The sequence below is a fragment of the Eschrichtius robustus genome, chromosome 18 (genome assembly GCF_028021215.1).
Source record: "Eschrichtius robustus isolate mEscRob2 chromosome 18, mEscRob2.pri, whole genome shotgun sequence".
Taxonomy (NCBI): Eukaryota; Metazoa; Chordata; class Mammalia; order Artiodactyla; family Eschrichtiidae; genus Eschrichtius; species Eschrichtius robustus.
The window spans coordinates 25091999-25109239 of NC_090841.1; the positions used below are offsets into that span (position 1 = coordinate 25091999).

Genomic DNA, 17241 nt, shown 5'->3' on the forward strand with positions numbered 1-17241 from the left:
AATACCCAAACACAGAGTGTCAACCTCGCTTAGATCTTAGATGAGAGGCAAGGAAAAAGTAACAAGGATACTTGAGACAGCTGGGGAAATCTGTGCATGGACTGCATGTTAGACAGTGTTACTGAATGAACGATTTCCTGAGGGGTGGTAATAATGCTGATGTTCTTAAGAGATGCATGCTGATATATTAAGAAGAGAAGTAAAATAATGTCTGTAGCCTACTCTCATTTAGTTTCAAAAGGGAAGTGTGTATATATGTACACACACAGAATGGGTGTGGCAAAATGTTAACAGAAAGTAAATCTAAGTGAAGAGTATATGTGGTGTTTATTGAACTGTTTTTCCCCCCAATATCTGAACATTCAAAAGTTTAAGTGATTCTGTTTTCATTAATGAGTGGAAGTTTTCAGGCTAAGATATGAACATGAACTGAAAAAAGGAAAACATGTGAAATCTGAACATGAGCAATCATTATAAACTCATGACAGTGAAGGAACAAAGCGCAGATCTTGATTTCTAAATACTATTCAGGGGTTCTTTGGAGAAATAGCCCATTCTAGGTCCGAGGAAGGTAAAGTAGAAAGTGAAACTGGGTCAATTTTGTCCTAGAAAGCAAGGAAGCAATCAAAGAATTATGAGGCTGTGCATAACACACATACACATAAACAGTATATAATATTTACATTCATGTATTTTTATCTAAAAGGGTTTCCAAGTATTCAAGTGAATTCAAACCAAATCTTTATCATGGGCCTAATATAAATAATGATCTGAATAAAAAAGACATTAAATTAATAGTATAAAGTTTCAGCTGCAGCCTAATTCCTTATTTCAGGAATATATTGGTAAATTCAAGTCAAATAGGTAGGTAGTATAACGTCTGAAGAACAAGATCACTAGCTCACTACTATATTTTGTATATATGTATTTCTTAGTTCTAATTATTAATTTAAAGCAATCAGTACAATTTAAATATTAATTTAAAGCTATGGGTCCAATTGCTAATCTGAAAAAAGTATAATATACTCTACTTTACAGAAAGTGGAAATAGGGAAAATAGTTTTTATTATACTTTTTTCAAATTAAAAAGGGGACCTACTAAGTTTAAAGGTACCTGAAAAACACATGGGGCATATTACTTAAAAATGTAATTACTACACTGTTCCAAAATAAGTTTACTTTCTGTTTTCCGACTCCACCGGCACCTTTCAATTTGATAACCACTCTCTTCCAGTTAGCAGTCAAATCTAAACATTTCTCAGATCTCTGAAGAAATGAGTAAATAAACGAAAAGGCAGGCCTAGCAGCTTACAAGAACACTAACAATTAGAAGCTGGAAAGAAGATGTGCAAAGGAGACAAGTGTTATCGTAAGAGAGAAGAAAAGAAAGAAGCTGTAACGAAAGAAGTCAAAGGCCGTCTTAACATGTAAGGACTTGTCAAGAGTGTCATATGATGCAGAAGATGAAGCTAAAAAAAGGGTTCACCAAGACTGCTGACCATCCCCCAGTATTCATCCTCCCTTTCTGCCTTTAAGTAACACCCCCCGACAGCTTTAGCAAAGACAAAAATGTCAAGAAATGAAAGGGTAACCAAATCGTCTCAAGGGAGGAAAAGAGAGAGGGCTCTTTCTCAGACAAGAAAGCAGAAAGCAATCAGGAATCACATTCAATTTGCTCACTACTGATTATCCAGCCCATACCTAACACGGGGCCTGGCATATAAGCAGCACTCAAATTTATATTATATTTGCTGAGTGAATGAATGGATGGTAATATTTTGGGGTAAAGCTGAAGCTGTATAAGGAAAGTCACACCTGATGCTTATATTGCTAAAAAGAAGAGAGAAAACTATCTGCTGAGAAGAAATAGGGAGACGTGATCTTTGGGAAATAAAGTTCATTGTCTTCATGATTTCATATCACTATTTTCATATATGCCAATCTTTTCAGTATTTTATCGTTATTCAATAATAAGATTCATTTTAAAAACAAGAATACCATAGCATAGCTGCTTAACAAGACTTCAACTTCAAAAAAACTGATCAACATTTTTATTAAAACTATCACTAAAAGGAATCCAATATAGTGAACTTACTTTTCTGACAGATGCTCTAGTTTTCATGTGAGTGTTTCTGAAAGTCTGGAAGGTCGCCATAACTATATTGCTGTTGTAGGTAATCAGTGAAGAGTTAGTCCACAAAAGACCTAAAGAAAAAAGATTAAAAGAAAATGACTGTTTTATTGATCTTAGTGATTCAAGCAAGCATTTTGTCCTAAGATAACTTCTTTAAATTCAGTCATTTACAAAAAAAAAAAACATAAGAATTCTGAGACGTAAAAATTTATTAAGCAATCCAACATGAATATTTGAAAAATACGAATATTGGCACCTTAACAAGATACCAAATTATTACAAAAATCTTTTTAGGTTCAAAATTACTATAAACTAGTTTATCCTTATCTAGTCAATCTCACCGCCCTTTTTTATTACAAATAAGAAAATATTTGAAAGCCTCAATAATATTTCAAAAGCCTTTTAAAAATCTAAAGCAGAGAACGTCACAAAAAGAATCTCAGCCTTCTTGCCTCCTAAAAGTCACTCTATCCCTACAGCAACTGTGAATGCTCTAAACATTCTTATTTCTTGGGCAGAAAGGTTTAATAATAAACAAATGAGAATATGAAATAAACAAATGAGAATATGAAATCTGTACATATCAAATAAAATCAGATAAAAACAAAGCCCTTATATAGGAATCTCAACAGCATACCAATGACGAGAGTTCAAAAATATCCAAGTTAAATGATTAATACCGTAGTATTTAAAACACATGCACAGACGTGTTTATACACACACACATACACACCCTCCTTGGGAGAAACTCTGAAACTAAGTCTCAGCTTTTTATCAATGTTTTAATGAAATATCTTTTAGAGCTTAAATCAACCTGGGCATTAACCACTCAATATCCACATCTGACCACAGTAACTTGTCCCTTCATTCAAAATCTACTTGCACTAGATGCTATAGATACAGAGGAGAACAAGGCAAATATAGCCCATCTGGATCAGAGTCTTACAAGGAAACTGTTTTATTACAGTAAAGGGTAGGAGTGAGAATTGAATACTAAATCACTAAACACTAAAAAAATTGAATCAATAAAGATTTGAGAAATGGCTAATTAGTTTCAATCAAACTGGTCTTCTTAAGAATTACCTAGTTGAGGTTTTCAAGACATTTAGTTAATATCAATTTATACTATGAAGACATTTATAGGCAAAAGCAAACTTCAACCTAGTCCCCTGCAGAACTGAAAAAAAAAAAAAAAAACTAAACTAAATTTTAGTGGAGTTCTAATTTTATATTCTTCCACAACAGAGATAAAACTGAAGTGTGTGTGCAGGCAGGCACACATCTGCACCTCCCTTTAGAGATTTCTATATTCTGATTTTTCACAAAGAATTCTATTTTTTAGACAAAAAATTCCTATTCTATTCTGAACTAAGAAAAATCCTAGTGGTCTCTTTAACAATAAAATTTGATTAATGACTGGAATTGAAGCAGAATTGTCAGAAAGGCAAGAGAGGTCCCAATAGCACAAGATAAAGAACCATACACCAGGATGCAGAAAAGTAGCATATGTGTCCCTGTTGTACCTCTCATTAGCTTTGTTTCCTCTAGGTAAATTGCAATATCTCTGCATCTGTTTCCTCCATGTATATTACATGGGTGTGTCTATTATGTATATTACCTCGATGTATACTACCCTACTTACTGCACAAGTTTATTGTAAGAATCAAATGGAAAATTTATATGAGGCACTTGAGAAACCACAAAACATAGGTAAAAGGAAAATTAAAATATTTACTTACGGACCAAAATGATCAAGAGGACCAAAATTCTCAAAACAAGGTGTAAATACACAGGTTTATGTAACCAAGGCAAGAAAATAATTCTTTTCTTTGTCCCAGGCCAAGTCACTCTCCTTTTTTTTCCCCATACAGTTCTCTTCAGCTGCCAAAAACCCTCAGGGGCAAGTGGACTTGCCTCAAACTTCACATAAAACATATAAAATATAGAGGCCAACACAAGGGTGCCGGAAAAATCAAACACTCTAATTCATCTCCTGAGTAAACCGGCACCACCTTTCTGGAGGGCAATTTTGTAACGCATGTCAAAACCCTGAAAATATTCCTAGCCTATGACACAACCATTCTACTTCTGGGAATTCATCAAAGGAACTGATGCTCCTGGAGCAGCGAGGGTTCTAAGGAGAGTTTATAATGCACCAGTTGCTGTGCTAAGAGATTTCCTTGCACATCTCATTTAATCCTTAGGACTGGCAGAGCAGTACTCCAGTTCTACAGTGAGAAAAACAGAGGCAAGAGGAAGGGGTTAACAATTCACCAGGCCCACACAGTAAGCAGTAGAGGGCTGAGATGCAAATCCAAATCTTCAAATTCTAGCACCCAGGCTCTTACCCTCTTCTCTGTAGTGTATACAGGCTTGAAAAGCTGTTCATCACACTTTGTAATAGAGAGAAATAAGAAGCACTCTAGATGCCAGAAACAGGAGAGAGACTGAACTACCTAGAGTGCATTCCCGCAGTGACACGAGGGCAGCCATTACACACAACTTGGAAGGACAGAGGACCAGCACACAGAGCATCTTTACTTTCTCAGACCCCTAACCTTGCGGAGAGGGCAGAGTTGGGAAAAGAGATGAGAGACAGCAATGACCTTTGCAGCTGCTGACTAAAGTCAACACGAGCAAAGATTAAACTCGAACTCACTGGAGGCTTCACCAGGCAAGAAACTACTGACCCATTACCTCACCTGAAGGTGGAGGTGCGACAGGCCAAGCCCCTGAGGGAAGAAACAGTCACACAGAAGTAGGGGAAGATCAGAGGGCCCTGATACAACATCCCGGATCTGAAACCTCAAGCTACCCCAGTTCATTACCTGCAATATTCCTGAACAGCCGACCTAAATAGAACACCCTTTTCAAAGCTGAGTACTAAAGAATCCAGTATGGACCTATGAAGAATCATTTAAAAACAAAACAAAACCAAAAACCACATAAGAGATATACTAAAGAAAGAAAAACACTCCAGACAAATATACTCATGCCACCCGAAACTCACATTATCTGTTTTTAGAATAGTACCTAAGAATTTATATTAATAAAAAAGAAACTAAATTTAATTCCACGTTTACACTCTGCTTCACTCATTGAAGAAAAATACTTACTGAATCCTACTCCATAGCTTTGTGTTCAACTTAAAACATAAGTAAAATATTAACCTCACAAAGAAAAAAAACCTATGAGAGAATATCTACGCAACAGTCCATAAAAGTGAGTCCAGCATGAGATGACATGACTCATACTTCTGATAAAGCAAAGAAACAAAAATCATCTTTGAAAAGACACAAAGGCAGATGGGGGGAGAAAGTAACACAGTAGGGTTCCCTCACCATCTTTCATAATTTGAGAGAATGTAGTTTTAGACAGATTTCACAAAAGGAGTAAAAATATAGTATTTTCCCTTGGAACACCTTTATGTTACGATAATAAACTTTTCACTTAATGTTTTTTTGTTTTCTGTCCCATTCTTGGTGAGTAAACAAGAGTCCTAAATAGGGAATAACTAAGGGCGTTTCCCTAGAGTCAAACAAATTAAAGTGAACCTGGATAATTTTTTAAAACGCAGATCAGAGACAAGAAAGTACAGATGGACAACGCAGACAACTGACAAGTAAGCTGCTGGAGCTCAGGAAAGCCACAGGATATAAAAACAATACCATAAAATAAATGAAATCCCCTGAGAAGCAGCAAGAAAGCAGAATAGATATTACAACCGAGAAAGTTTTAAGAAATATCACAGAATGTAAGAGAAAACAAATGAAAGATAGAGAAACAATTATAAACAGTAAACAGGTATTGGACACTTTGAATAAATTACACCTACCCCTTTGGTTCCGCGATTTCACTTCTTACAATTTATCCTACGTGTGTACTTGCACAAAATTCACAAAGATATATGTGAAAGAATATTCACTAAAACAAAAAAGGATGAAAAGCTAAAAATAACCTAGAAGCCCATCAATTCAAATAAATTATAATACTTTCATATGACTATTACCCAGCTGTTGGAAAGAGAGCAACACATACTGATGTGACAGTATGTCCACAATATATTAAGGGAAAAAGCAAGTTACAGAACAATGTAAATAGTGTGCTACTTGTGATTTTTTTGAAAAAAATTATATACACACACAACTCTGACACTCGTGTGTGTGTTTCTACAGGCCTCGGAAATACTATGACAGATATAGACTAAACTCATGATAGTGGCCACTTGTGACAACTAGGATTTTTTTTTAATGTCATAAAATGTCAAATACCTATAATATGGAAAGATGACAGATTATTAAATAAAATAAGGCAGGTTCCAGCATGCTCACATTATCCCATTTTGTGTAAAACCTCTATGACTACATGTGTGCATTTATATAATACATGCAATATAAAAGAGAACATACACTAGATGGGTATAAACATTGATTTTATCTGGGTAGATGCAATTACGTGTGTTTCTAGATGTGCATAAATTCTTTTATAATAAGAAAAATATTTCCAAAGTTTTTCCTCTCCTCTCCTCTGGCCTAAGAAGTATTCAGGTCAGCATCATATATTTCTTGATCTTTTTTTTACCATGAGTTAACGGAGCCAAGGACTCCCTGAAATTCCTTCCTAGCCCTCTATCAACAATACTGTCCTATTTTGACCCTCCTCCTCCTGCACTAGTTCTCTGACTCCAGTACCTGTATGGATCAGCTTATATCTATTACCTCCCTCCAACAAGATCTGAATTCAGGAAGTCTACATGGAACCCAGAAATCTGTATCTTTTACAAGTACCCTATGTGGTTTCTGATTGAGAAACAGCTATCTATCTCTTTAGCCATTACATTAGTCTCCTTCCAAAATTCTTTCATAACTTGTTACTCAATGACTAATAATTCTAACCTCCTCTTTGGTACTCATTTTATTTAGTTTTCCAAGGATATTTTATTTCTACCTCTGGTTTAACTATGCAAATAACTCCCCAAAATACATCTCCAGTTCAGTTCTTGCACCTGAGTTTCAGTTCCTTATATCCAATTTTTATTAGATACCTCCAAGTAAATATCCCAGTTACTCCAAAATTAGCATGTTCAAAAACTGAATAAAACTTTCCTCTCTAAACAATCTCCTCCTGTTTTCTCTATATCAGTTAACAGCCAGTAAACCAATCAAGCCAGTAGGTCTTTCCCTCAGTCACTACTGACTATCACATCTAGTCAATAACCAAACCCTAACCCATCATCCTCCTAAACTTCCCTCAGATGTACCCTCTCTTCCATCAGCTGAACTGCTACTTACTTTTCATACATCAGTTCAAGGACCTCCCTTCTTGAGAACGCTTGCCTCATCTCCTGTATCCCTCCTTGCCAAAACAAGTAGCCAACTCCTTTATGTTCCCAAAGTGGTTTGCCCTTTATTCCTTTGATGCCATTGTTTGCATGCTTCCCTCCTTTTGTGAGTTTTGAAGACAAAAGTGTTTTTTATTGTATTTGTATTCTGGCACAGTAAGCATTCAAACGTCCGCTGAATAAATAAAAAGCAATTATTTTTAAAGAGCAAAGTTGACCTTTAAATGTTGGAATGGACACTTCTACATTTAATGAATTACTTGTGAAAATATAATTAAAAGTTTCCAATAATTTCTACTTTTATAATATTTATAATAAATGCTCCAAATACATATTTTGGCCCAGTCCCAAATGTCCAAGTGTTAAAAATATTCTGTTCAATATAAGTACAACTAAACAGGGCAAAATATATGAAATACTGCTTTTCAAACATCCGACAAGAGACAACGCAAGACTATGATCCCTGAGAGAAGAGAAACACTTCCAGGTCACAACACAAGGAGAGGAAAGCTAAGCAGTCTGGCAGTCTCACCGAGCTGCAGAAACAGAGGTCACAGTTTGGGAAGGCCAAGGTGGTTAGAATTTGCAAGGCAGATATACTGGAGGGAGAGCTCAGAAAGAGTGAGAGCTTTAGAGATCTGCAGGTGGGCTTCCCTAGGGTCCTTGACCGAATGTTGATCCGTGCCAAGTAGCTGAGGTTGGGGAAATAACTTCTAGAGAGCAGTAGGCCAAACAATACCTGGAGCCAGACAGGGCTTGGGAATAGTCCGCATTCCCACCAACCAGAGTGGGAAAACTTTGTAATGTATCAGGTAATGGATGGACTCCTCAGAAGGGAACTGCTTTAGTTGAGAAACTAAGTCAGCACTACGCTGAAGGCTGTTCTGGACTCACCCTAACAAAGCTTAAAGGCAAGCCTCAAAACAACCCAACAGGTTCCAAATAAGCTACCTATACACCCCAACTAAATCCAACACTCCTAAGGATTACAACAGAACTGAGCGAGCAACAGCATAAATTCAATGACTGGCACACAGTCAAAAATTATCAGGTATACAACAGAGGAGATAAATATGACCCATAAGCAGGAGGAAGTAAAGTCACTAAGTGCAGATCCAGAAATGACAGAGATGATGGAATGAACAGAAAAGATGTTAAAACTATACTATTGGAACAAATGTGTTCCATACACTTAAGAAGGGAGAGGAAAACATGATCATGATAAGGGAAGGAACAGAAGAGGGAAGACACTCAAATTGAACTTCTAGAGATGAAAATAAAATACATACCAGATGCAACAGCAGATTAGATACTGCAAGAGAAAAGTTCAGTGAATTTAAAGACATAGCAATAGAAACTATCCAAAATGCTGCACAGAGAAACTTAAAAACAAACAAGCAAAGCAGCATCGATGACTCACTGTAAAAGGTGAATAACTGGAATCCCAAAAAGTGTGTGTGGCGGGGGGGGGAAGGGGGCAATATATGAAGACAAAATGTCTCAGAATTTCCCAAAGTTGATGAAAACCATAACCTGATAGATGCAAGGAAGATTAACAAACCCTAAGAAAAATAAACATGAGGAAGACCACACCAATATACATCATAACCAAATTTCTGAAAACCAGTGATAAAGAGAAAAATCTTAAAAGCAACCAGACAGAAAAGTACACATTACATACAGAAGAACAAAAACAGACAACAAATTTCTTATCAGAAACTATGCCAAACCATAAAATAAGACAATGGAGCAAAATCTAAAAAGAGTGTCAACCCAGATATCTATTCCCAAATATCCTTCAAAAATTAAGGCAAAATAATTTGAACTAAAGGAAGCTGTGAGAATTCATCACCAGCCAACCATCACTAGAATCACTGTTTAAAAAAAAAAGAAAAAATTCCACTGGCAAAAGAAAAACAATATCAGATGGAAATCTGGATCTAAACTAAGGGTAATACCTCAAAGGGTCAATATGAGGGTAATATAAAAAAATATTTTCTCCTTTTTTAATTCCTTAAAGAATAACTTTAAACTGAAAATAACAATGTAATATGGGGTTTAGAAGTAAAGTGTATGATAAAATAACACATAGCATGTGGTGTGCTGGAACTGAAAAGATATTGTCCCTACACTATACAAGAAGTGATATTGATAAGTTACCTTGTAAACCCCAGAGCAACCATCAAAAACAAACCAGAGTAATACCTAATAAGCAAACAGTGGTGGGAAAGGGATGCTATCCCTTTTTTGCAGATAAGGAAGCTGAGGCTCATCTTCATAGGATGGCTATGAGAATGCAATTAAATAATGCATTTAAAAACAGTACCTCATATAGAAGGAACGGAAATGTTAGCTTCTTCCTTGGGTACAGACCTGCTGTTTAACTTATAAAATCTAAAAATACCACAGCTATCAGTTACTACTTTGTTTTGTCTTTCAAAAAAATAGTCAATCATGTAAAAAAGATGTGACTGTAACCTAATTGATTATCTATTAAGATATTTGCTTCTCTATAGTTTCCTGTATACCAAAAATAAACACAACTTAAAAAAAAAAACCCTAAAATATTGAGGCTGTGCTTTCAATGTGAATATGCTTCCTAGAAGGTAGAGTAATAATGTTCTTAACCTTATGCATAACTCCCACCTACAAGATTATTTTTAACAAAAAATATGTTCAGAATTTTAACTCAGGAACACAGTTTTCCTTATCAGTAACATCTGTGATGCCATGACTCTAAGAGTATATTGCTGAAAAGGCATTTAAGCAGCTCTTGCAAATAGTAATAAGGCTCTATCCTAAGCTGCCAGCAGCAGGAATGAGTGAACGGATCTGCTTTGCAGATGGTCCAGTGCTCGGCACATAGGAGACATTCTAAAAGCCTGTGCAGAACTTATTAACCGACAGAATACACGAGGCATAAAAACAGGAAGACTGTGAAAGATAATTTCTAGGTTTCAAGCTTGGGGAGCTAGAAGAAATAACTGGCAGACAGCATTATTTTATGTCAAGGTACTATCCAAAGGGTACCTAAAAAATACATTCAGTTGGCGTGGTGAGAGCTAGAGATGTTACTCTAGGAATCATCCGCATATCCAGAGCTTGAAAGCGGATCCTAGAGACAGGGAAAAAACAGAGGATCAAGAGAGAATCTAAGAGGACAACCATGATAAAGGGTTCCTGGCAGGTAAACAAAGAACCACAAATAAGTGGCAGTCAAAGCAGATGAGGTAGAGATTTAGGAGAATTTAGGTGTCACTGAAGTCAAGAAACGGTTTTAAGTATGGAGTGGTCAGCAGTAGACTTGTAAATGCCTGATGGCAGGAATGATATCCTTCCTTCTCGAAACGCTGCAGGAGTCCACGCCACAGTGCCCGCCACACAGCTTGCCCTCAGTCACAGTCACACCACATCCTTACACTGTGCCAGGCAGGCACTGCTTAACTGCTGTTAAACAGAATTCACGTTTTTCACAACAGAAGTTGCTGTTATCGTACCCATTTTACACGTAAGAAAACTGAGGCACAAAACATTTACATAATTTGCCCCTCACACACCTAGGAGAATCTGTCCTGAAGGAGATCATTGCTGAGAGCAAGTTCAGCGCAGTACTAGGGAAAAACTCAAAACTGCAGGATGCTAAAAGTACACCAGAAGTACCCACCTTTTCCCCCCTTGTTCACACCCCCTTCACTAGAGAACTTGCAGTACCCAGCCTGAAAAAGTACAAACTGTGAGACACACCTACATCTCCTCCCCCACCCGTTTTCCCATTTCCATCTTCCCCCACCCTCAGCCAACTGGACTACAAGTAGGTACCTGACCAACTGAAGTATCTCTCCAGAAGTTCAGAATTAAGATATGGAGGTATTTGTTGAGAGCCATGCTACAAAATCAAAATATCTTGTGTTGTCACCACAGCAAACCAAAGTTTCATGCAAACCAAAGGTATGGGGAAGCAGAACCCAAGAGCTTTAAAGAGAGTCAATCTGAAAGAAATTGGAACAGACATTACAGAGTCACAGAGACACAAGACCATGTCATGTGTTTCCAGAGAAAAACTGGCAGAGTAACTGCCTGAAGATGTTCTGGTTTCCAGGACGCTGAGCTGGGCTTCAGAGGCAGTCCTGCAACTTTAGGACAAACGCCCTTTTTAAGTAAGTTAATTCAAATGGTTTCTGTTCCTTGCAGCCAAATAATCTCAAGACATCAGAAGAGGTCAAAGAAAAAAACACTGCGTAAGCAGTCACTCTGTGCTTCACAGTAACTTTGAGGTTTTTAACTCTCCTATCAGGGATGAAGAAAAAGAGTTTCACTAACATCAATGTACAGATCTGCTGGACTCCCAAACACAAACTCTTTTACACTGTACCTCATTTTCATTCACGTAACATCCAATCCGTTCCAAGCCTCTATGCCATTTATCTTCTTTTTTTCCCCATGAAACATTCTCAGATTAATCCAAAAATGTTAACTTTTCTTCTGTACAGTCTCTAACCTATACATTTCAAATGCCTTTATGCTAGTATTTTATAATAAAATAAACTTGTATATATAAAGATGAGTGGCAGATCTGTTTGGTTTGTTTTTAAATTGATGAAGTATTTTTGTTTCCTTTCCTTTATAAGCTTTCCCAGTTTATACACCCTTAACTCAAGCCCAGGCCAGCTTAGATCTTTTCCTGACCTGTCCCACCCCTCATTTCCTCCAAATGGCTGATTTTACTACTAAAATTCAGGCCACCTGACAGAAAAAGGATAATTCAGCTTACCTAAATATTTATCCTACCCAAAGTGACTTCAATTACTTTTCAAAGGCACTATGAAACAAGTATCTACATCCTAAGCTTGAAACCCTTGCCAAACAGTGATAAAGACCAGCAAAAAATTCCGTTTTTCTATCCCTGAGAATCAGTTCGCCAAGATGAAATGGTAGAGAACTTCTTAACTCTATACCGGTCTCTTTCGCCCATTCTCAAAAAGACACTGCCTAAGTTTTTCACATTTTCTCCAAGTATAGACAGCTCCACTGCCTATTTATAACTAGAAATTTCCCTAAGAATAACCTAAAATGTATCATCTGATTTGGTTTGATTTACTTTCCCAGACAGTTAAGTTCCTGGAATTTTTTTTAATTAAAAAAAGAAAAACAACTTAAACGTACTATCCTTTTACCAGCCTCAAAAGGCAAAGGAAGACTTCTTCAGCTTCTAGACTTATCCCAGGAGTTCAGAAGCCAGAGAATTTCTCACTGTGGTTCAGGGACTTCGGCAAGTCCCATATCCTCAACAACTGGGAAATATCATTAGCCTGGAGATAAACCACTAGGCCCTTATTAGTAGTGCAGCTATGTGGGTACAGACACTCATCCAGCCTGGGAATCCATTTGTTCTGACTGCCTTATATTCTGATCACTTATAAACTGCTGTTAAGTCACAGCTACAACTAAGAGTGAAATTCACTGTCAACCTTTGGGTCAGTTCTGCCAGAAGGACCATAAAAAAGTATGCATAACCAGCATACTAACTGAAAAACGTGACTGTGTATATAAAAGGATTCATTAAATGGCACTATTTTAACTAACACTGATTGTGCTAGGAACTGTGCTGCCATTTATTCTAAAATCATAAATAATAATAACACATTAAAATAATCTTTGCATTGCTGAGTACCCTAAATTTTCTGAGTATATTTTCTATTTCCAGACATATCAAAATCAGTATCAATCAATATAACATCCCCAACGAGGTGGAAATAAGGTAGGTAAAGCTTATGAGTTTTGCAAGGGGCTGAATAATTACAAAGTTGAAAAGAGAACCAGAATTTTTAACTACAATCTGCACTAAAGCCATTAGGTATGTACCTCAGCAGTATATCTCACCCTGAAATTTCCTTAGCATCTTAAGCTAAACCACCTCCAGTTTAATAAGGTCTCAGAGGAGGGAAAGCGGAACTGTTACCACGTCATACCACTGTGGTTTAGGTTCTACTGCCATTGTCATTTTACCAACGTTTTTAATACTTTGGTCACATACACTTTTTTTTAATAAAGGCAGTTTAAGTGCCTGGAATAAAAGAGTAAGTATACCCAATCCACTCGGAATATTGATGGCCAGCATTTGAGCCATTTAACAGCGTTGAAGAAAATTTGACAGCAAATCCAAATCTCAACACTCCGAGGAGCTGCTGGACGCTTTCCGTTTCTGTCACAAGATTTGGTTTGTGCCTGGTTCCAGGGCTCAAGGGTTCTGACAGTGAAGGATGCTGTTCGAGGACAAAGTGCAATGTCCTCCTCCTCCATATGCTCCTGTGCGCGCACCACGAACACAAACTAAGCATACGCAGCAGCACGCACGGAGGGGACCCGGCTCTGAAGACCACCCTCGGGATGGAAACTGAGCTTGTCATCCAAGGGGGATGCTACTCGGCCGCCACACTCGGACCCCAGGAAGACCCGTCTCGAGCCCGAGGACACCCCTCCCCCACGGCCCGGTGCCTCGAGCTTCCTACCTCCGCCCCGCTCCTCCCGCCCTCCTCCCACCGCCGTGCGAAGGCGCAGCTCGGGGCAGCTCAGAAGTCCGGGCAGGGACTGCGGGTAGACGGAGGGGCTGCGGCGCCCGAGCCAGGCCGCTCCATCCACCGCGGCCCTACACCCCGCCGCCACCCCAGCCAACGGCACTGCTCACGCCGCGGGCGGATCCGCGCCCGGCTCACCTGGGGGCCGCAGCCTCCGCAGCTCACAGGCATGTCACCGGCCCGCAACGACCAGCCGCACGAGCTGCTAAGCAGGCGGGCGACCCCTCCCGCGGCGGCCCCCCAACCCTCCCCCCCTCCCCGCCCCGCGGCCCGCCCCCGGCCTGCCCACCCCCGGCTTCCGCCGCAGCAACTCCAGCCCGCAACACCTCCTAGTCCTCACGCCTCCCACTCACTCTCGCGAGAGGGTCGCACGCCTCTCGCGAGAAGAACCCCGCGACAAAGCCCGCGCAAAAGTGGGTGGGCTTTTTTAAAAAGGAAAGAAGGAACAGGAAAAACCTTCCCACGTGCTCCAGGGCAGCTAGCAGGACCGCCCCGCGCATCATGTGACCACGCCCAGCTGCCCCTCCATTGGCCAGACTCCGCTGGGCCAGGGGAGCTTTAAACTCGAGGCTGACCTTCGAACCTGCTGCAGACGTCTTGCGCGCTTCCTGGTCCGTTACCTTGGAAACTGTTTAACCCTTTCCTCTGGCAAAGTATCCAAGTCTTGGCTTTCTTTCTGCAGTTTTGGTTTAAAGCCCTGCTACCTTTCCTTCGTCCCCTTGGTTTTACCGCCTGGGGTCAGCTGGGCTCCTTCTTCGCCCCAGGCTAGCTTTGCTTTCTTCTGATTCCCGGGGCCCTTCTCATAGCGGCAACCCCACCAGATCGGACGGCCCAAGAAAGGATCATCCTTTGGGATAGCTCCGCCCCTTCTCCCCAGCATCTCTAGGGAGGACCACTCACAGCGCACCAGGCCAACGGCCCTATCCTAACCTCAACAATTAGCATCAAGGGATCTCCGGGCCCTAGTGCTCACCCTTCCGTCGTTACCCTGTATTGGGATCGGGAAGTAAAAGCATTGGTCACGGAGGAACCAAGCTCTAGATGAAAAGCTAATATGTAGAAACAAGGTAGAATCAGAAGGGCGAATCCAGTGATGTTGCAGTCTCCTCGAAGACATCTATTCCTCAAGGGTGGAAATACCTGATAGATGAGAAAGACGATTTTAAGTGTATCCTCATTATGAGTTTTGCCCTGGTTGGGAGAGAGGGGCAGGGAAGAAAGCGTATATTCGTATGTTCATTTCTTCATTTAACAAATTTTTGTTGAGCTCCTACATATGTTAGGCACTCCTCCAGGCTCTTGATTGAGCTGCCTCGAAGACAGATAAATCTAGGTTCTAGGGAGCTTATGGGGGGAAGGGGAGAAAAATGTCTGTTAGTGTGAAGCTCTGTGCAGAGGAAATACAGTGAATGATGTGATGGTGATTGTGATGGGGTGACCCTTTTGAGGAGGAGACATTTAAGAAGTGGTTGGCTTAACAGGCATGCAAATATCAGAGGGAAGAGCATTCCAGGCAAAGGATACAGCTAATTCAAAGGCCCTAAATAGGGTTTGAGGGGGAAGGTATGAGAAAGTAAGAGGAAATAAGCTTGGAAATGCGCTTGGAGAAGTAAACAAGCATTGGTTACATCCTGTAGGGCTTTGTAAGCCAATAAAGGAATTAGGGAGTTTATTCTGAGTGCAGTGGAAAGCACTGGAGAGTTTTAAATAGGGGAGAGACACCTATGGTTTAATTTTTTTTAAGCTCTTCGCTGCGGAGAGTGGATCTTAAGGAGACCACAGAGGAAGCAGGGAGATTAGGAGATTTGTAATCTATGTAAGAGAGACTTCTGAAAATTTTTAATTTCCAATGACCTTGACATTCCTATTCTAAAATCCATTAGGTCAGAGTCCTGGTTCTGTTTGCCGCCTTTTGTTAAGAACATCTAGATGTCCTTCAGTTACTGCTGTTTAATTACAATTGGAGAAATAAATGGGAAATTTTGTTACTTGGGAAAATGAATGGCCCAAAAGGAAAGTCACCTTTGATTTGTTTTCCTCCATTTACAACACACAGATAACCACCTCTTCTGTCCAAAAGTCAGTTCTAAGAAAAACCAACATAAAGTGATGTTCAATGCAGATATTTATTCCTAAGTATAAGATTTGAAAAGATACAGGTTGAAGGCTAGAAAATGAAGATGTTTCACTAACAGAAACAGAAATCAGGAGACCTGAGCTCCAACTGGAAGAACTCATTAACGGGTGACTCAACCAAATCAAAGTACCTTATCATCCTTGAGTCTCAGCTTCCTCATACATAAAACAAGGCAATGAACTAACCTACACACAAAGTGGTTAAGCCTGAATTACACTTTGGCATGCACACAGCAGCAAGACGGAAGCTGAAAAGGGAAATGAAATGAATTTTTATAAAAACCTAACAGTCGTCAGCACATGCCAAATGAAATTGGAAGTGCGCACATACACACACACACACACACACACACACACACACACCCCAGCTGAGGAACTATGAAACTGATTAATACAGATACCAGGAATGTTTCCCTAAGAAACCTTGGCCTTTTCGGAGTGTGAAAACGGAAGCACTGCCACCTGCTCAATCTCATACTCCCTTTCTCTGTAGCTATTTTGAACCTATGTGGTATTTAGTAAATAATGATTCACCTTTTCCTAATCAAGATTTAAGAACTAGAAAAGAAATGTTTAAAAGATCTGGAGCAATATTTTAAACTTAACACATTGGTTTTAATGAAAATAAGATTTCAAGAAACATTGTAGCATTACTTTTTGAAAGGAAAAGTGCTGAATGAGAAAAGGTATTATTTTAACACATTAAGATCACTCTTTTAAACTGCTGAAGGAACTGAGTCCTCCTTTGAGTGCTGTTTGCAGTCCTTATAATGATTAACTGAAACAGCTGCTGGTTACAGCTAATTTAGATGAACAATGGGCTCAACTCTACCATTCTAACCTAAATTAATACAGCCATAAATCCTCCCAAGTCACACTAGCAAGACAGTCACTGTGGTGTCTCTTGCCAGCTACCATTATTTTGAATCCAACGAATATAAAGTGAGAAGAAATTAGGGTTGAAATCCATTTCTACGGGTGTCCCTAGTTCCTGGATTGTTTTTATTTTCTTTTTTAACAGCTTTATTGAGCTATAATCCACATACAATACAATT

At 39.2% G+C, this 17241-nt stretch overlaps 1 protein-coding gene across 5 annotated transcripts in view; it reads right to left on the reverse strand.

Annotated features, from left to right (window-relative positions):
* Positions 1–14743, reverse strand: part of AKAP11 (A-kinase anchoring protein 11) — a 53300-nt gene extending 38557 nt beyond the window's left edge. For 4 of the 5 annotated variants that reach the window (XM_068527059.1, XM_068527057.1, XM_068527058.1 and 1 more), the window contains exons 1-2: positions 14189–14284; positions 2096–2205 (exon numbers count right to left, since the gene is read on the reverse strand). In XM_068527059.1, coding sequence (XP_068383160.1) covers positions 2096–2155 — 60 coding nt within the window. In that variant the 5' untranslated portion in view covers positions 2156–2205; positions 14189–14284. Of the gene's footprint in view, positions 1–2095; positions 2206–14188; positions 14285–14625 lie in introns of those variants that run through there. The other variant, XM_068527060.1, reaches the window with a different exon arrangement.
* Between the last annotated feature and the right edge of the window lie 2498 nt (positions 14744–17241).